Source organism: Pongo pygmaeus, chromosome 8 (assembly GCF_028885625.2).
Source record: "Pongo pygmaeus isolate AG05252 chromosome 8, NHGRI_mPonPyg2-v2.0_pri, whole genome shotgun sequence".
Classification (NCBI taxonomy): domain Eukaryota; kingdom Metazoa; phylum Chordata; class Mammalia; order Primates; family Hominidae; genus Pongo; species Pongo pygmaeus.
Genome location: NC_072381.2, coordinates 7,856,081 through 7,860,201, shown reverse-complemented (window position 1 = coordinate 7,860,201; position 4,121 = coordinate 7,856,081). Strand labels below are relative to the sequence as shown.

Sequence of the window (4,121 nt, the reverse complement as noted above, 5' to 3'; positions counted from 1 at the left end):
ACCTCGCTCTCTTCTTCAGTCTCGTTTCTTCGCGCTACGGCAAGGGGAGTCTCGCGACCGTTGCAACCCAGTCTTCCCAGGCCCCACCTCCTTCCGCCTCTCAGCTGGGATTTGTCCCGCCCACCGCCGCCAGCCCGGTTCCGTTTCCGGCTGGCTGAGTACTGTGGTCTAGAGAGTGATCGCTGCCGTGGTCGCCATGGGGAAGTCGGATTTTCTTACTCCCAAGGCTATCGCCAACAGGATCAAGTCCAAGGGGCTGCAGAAGCTACGCTGGTATTGCCAGATGTGCCAGAAGCAGTGCCGGGACGAGGTGAGTGGGCCCGGAGTGGCCCCGTCTTCCCAGGAGGGCCCCTGGCAATCCAGGATCAGGTCCTGGACGCGGGGCTGAGGGCGCGGGTCTGGGGCTCCCGGGGTCCGGGTCGTGAGGCTTCTGAGGTCTGCACTGGGCGAGTCAACTACTCAGCGCATGAGAGGCGTCCCTCCCCGCAGCCCCCGGGCCCAGCGGGCAGCCTGTGTTCTGCGACCCCTCATTCCTCCCCAGTCCAATCCCCACCACCAAAGAAATGAAATCAGAAAAGGTTTTGCAGCCCTCACAGGGGCGGGGATACTGCAATACTAGACGCCCGGGCAATGCCAGTAACAGTCATCAGCTCTGATTTGACTTGACTCTTAAGAGAAACAGGGTGGTTAGGATTCACTCCTCTTTTGGGATCAGGTGAAAAAGGAGAGCTAAGCTCTTCCACACCACTCATCTAGCAAGCATTTATTGAGCACCTACACTGTACCGGGCACAGAATAATATTGTGGTTAAGATTATGGATTTATCTGGTTTATGGATATATCAGACTGTCAAAATTTAAAGTCAAGCTGGTCCACTTACCAACCGTGTGGTCTTGGGCAAGTTATTTACTTATATTCCCCTTTACTTATCTGTAAAGAGGGAATAATAATTTCACCTACTTGTAGGATTGTCGCTGAGTTTTAAATGAGTGAAGTATATATAGAGTGGCTCAAGGAGTCTGGGCAGATCTTGAAAAGCCTTATATGCTGCACTATGGAATTTACACTTTTCCCCATTAAAGAGGTGGTTGATGGAATGCTGTGCAGGCTAGTGATGTGATCATATTTTTCTCCGGAGATTGGACTGGATTGGGTAAGGGTGGAAGAACACTGAGGCAATTGGAATAATCTAATCCAGTGTTTCTGCAAGTGAAGGAAGAGATATTTTAGGTGGGACTCATACTAATATTGATACAGTTATTCTCTTTAGTTCTATTAATGAATACCTGTATATCCATTATCTAATAATGTCTTAGTCTGCTTGGACAGCCATATAAAGTGCAGTAGACTGGGTGGTTTAAATGACAGAAATTTATTTCTCACAGTTCTGGAGGCTGGGAAGTTCAAGATCAAGGTGCTGGCATGGTCAGATTCCAGTGAGGGTCCTCTTCTTGGTTTGCAAAATGGCCTCTATCCTCACAAAGCAGATAGAGCAAGTTCTACTAGAAACTTCTCTTCCTCTTTTTTTTTTTTGAGATACGGTCCCATCCTGTTCACCATGCAGGCTCTACCCTTGTGACCTCATCTAAATCCAGTCACCTCCAAAGGCCCACCTTTTAATTCCATTCCCTTGGGGGTTAGGGTTCAATATATGAACTTTGAGGGGAGGCAAACATGCAGTCTGTAACACCCAGACTTAACACTTTAAGTAATTTTGCCATATTTACTTTTTAAAAAATATTTTAAGGTAAATACCAATATCAGGATATTTCACCTCTAAATACTTAAATAGGCATCTGTAAAATTTCAGGATACTTTTCTATATAACCATAGTATATGTCATCAACATAACAAAATTAATAGAAGTTCCTTTTTATCATCTAATACACATTCACACTTCCTCAGTTGTCCTCCAACTGCTCCTTGAAATCAAGATTCAATCAAAAGCAATAGACTGTTATAGGTTTGGTTATTAGGACCCCCGCACCCCTCTCCAGTCTCCCTCATCATCAACATCCTGCAACAAGGTGTTATATTTGTTACCATGGATGAAACTACATTGACAAATCAGTATCATCCAGAATGCATAGTTTACATTAGGGTTCACTCTTGGTGTTGTACATCCTATGGGTTTTGACAAATGCATAATGATATGTATTCTCCATTATAAAATCTCACAAAATGGTTTAACTGCCCAAAAAGTCCTCTGTGCTCTGAGTTATTAGGACTTTTAGTTTTCTCTAAATTTAATTCTCTCTATATTCTGAATTTAGAATATAACCCATTTTCCCTCCACCCCTTTTTCTTTTTTTTTTTCCAGACAGAGTCTCGCCTGTCTCACAGGCTGGAGTGCAGTGATGTGATCTCAGCTCACTGCAGCCTTTGCCTCCCGGGTTCAAGTGACTCTCATGCCTCAGCTTCCCAAGTAGCTGTCCCAGCTACTTTACAGGCTGGGATTACAGGTGCCTGGCACCACACCCGGCTAATGTTTGTATTTTTGGTAGAGGCGAAGTTTTGCCACGTTGGCCAGGCTGGTCTCAAACTCCCGACCTCAGGTAATTCACCTGCCTCGGCCTCCCAAAGTGCTGGGATTACAGATGTGAACCACCGCGCTCAGCCTTCTTTTTCTTGACATTGACTTGTTGAAGAGAGGAGGCCAGGCTGTTGTCCTGTAGCATCCCATATATGTTGACTTGTTTCCTCTGGTTGTCTTTTGCCTTCTAACTCGTAGTTTCTGTCAACTGGAAATTATATCTAAAAGCTTTGATTGGGTTAGATTAAACATTTTGGGGAGAAAGAATACTTTGTAGGTGATCTTGATAGATTAATTTCATGTTAAACATTTGCAGGGAGGAATATGGTTTTTTTGTGTTTTTTTTTTTTTGAGACAAGGTCTCAATTGGTAGCCTAGGCTGGTGTACAGTGGCGCGATCATGACTCACTGCAACCTTGACCTTCCCAGCTCAAGCAATCCTCGTCCTGCCTCAGCCTCCCAAGTAGCTGGAACCACAGGTGATTGCCACCATGCCTAATTAACTTTTTTATTTGTATAGAGATAGGGTCTCACCATGTTGCCCAGGCTGGTCTCAAACTCCCAAGCAATCCTCCTGCCTCGGCCTCCCGAAGTGCTAGGATTACAGGCTCAAACCACCATGCCCAGCCTATAGTATTCTTTATAGGTAATCTTGTATATCTCATATAGCATCATATAAGGAAGCCAATAATGTCTGGTAGTACTTAAATTGAGTAAAGGTGACAGCTTGTAAATAATATTAGAAAGTAATATTTTCCCCCTTGTAAGAGCAAGTGAGTATTGGGGTAATACTTAGAAATCATGCCTATATATCTAGTTTCCCATTAACCTTTTACCTGTGTGTTTTAGCATCCTTGCCTGAGTCAGTTATTTTATTAGGAGTTGCAAAGAGGTTATTTTTCTAATTTTTTTTTAACATTTATGATTGGCTGCCATGCTTTTGTACAAATGAGCTTTTGCTCATCAACTAGGGCTATTTGGTTATCCTTAAACTTATTTTTTTTCTTTTTGAGACAGCGTCTTACTCTTGCCTAGACTAGAGTACAGTGGCTCGATCATAGCTCACAGCATCCTCCAACTCCTGGGCTTAAGCAATCCTCCTGCCTCAGCCTCTCGAGTAGCTGGGACTATAGGCACATACCACCCATGCCTGGCTAATTTTCAAAAAATATTTTGTGGAGATGGAGGTCTCATTGTGTTGCTCAGGTTGGTCTTGAACTCGGAGGCTCACACAATCCTCCTGCCTTGGCCTCCCAAATTGCTGGGATTACAGGCATGAGCCACTGTGTCTGGCCATCCTTAAATGTTATACTGAGATGCAATTTTTATGGGAAAGGAGTAAAGGATTAATTCTTTTCTGTAATCTCCTGATACTGGAAGACTGAAGGGAATGAAGGTCAGAGCCAGGGTATCCCCCTAATCTACTCCTGGGTTTCTAGGATTTAGTAACTTTATTGTTTGTTCATTTTATTTTATTTTTTAATTTATGGAAAGCAATACTGTTTTTTTATTTATGAGGCTGATACCAAGTTTCTTTAAAAAATAAATTTAAATAATAACTATGATTCTTATAGGGCACAGATGAGGC

The 4,121-nt window shown here is 43.5% G+C and overlaps 1 protein-coding gene across 5 annotated transcripts in view; it reads left to right on the top strand.

Annotated features, from left to right (window-relative positions):
- Positions 1 to 2: 2 nt before the first annotated feature.
- The window catches only part of KIN (Kin17 DNA and RNA binding protein), a 36,027-nt gene continuing 31,908 nt past the window's right edge, over positions 3 to 4,121 (top strand). For 2 of the 5 annotated variants that reach the window (XR_008504895.2, XM_054503448.2), the window contains exon 1: positions 96 to 310. Coding sequence is in view for 3 of the 5 variants with exons in the window: in XM_054503448.2 (XP_054359423.1) it covers positions 197 to 310 (114 nt within the window). In the remaining 2 variants the exon portion in view is untranslated. Of the gene's footprint in view, positions 311 to 4,121 lie in introns of all 5 variants that reach the window. The other 3 variants (XR_008504894.2, XM_054503450.2, XM_054503449.2) reach the window with 2 other exon arrangements.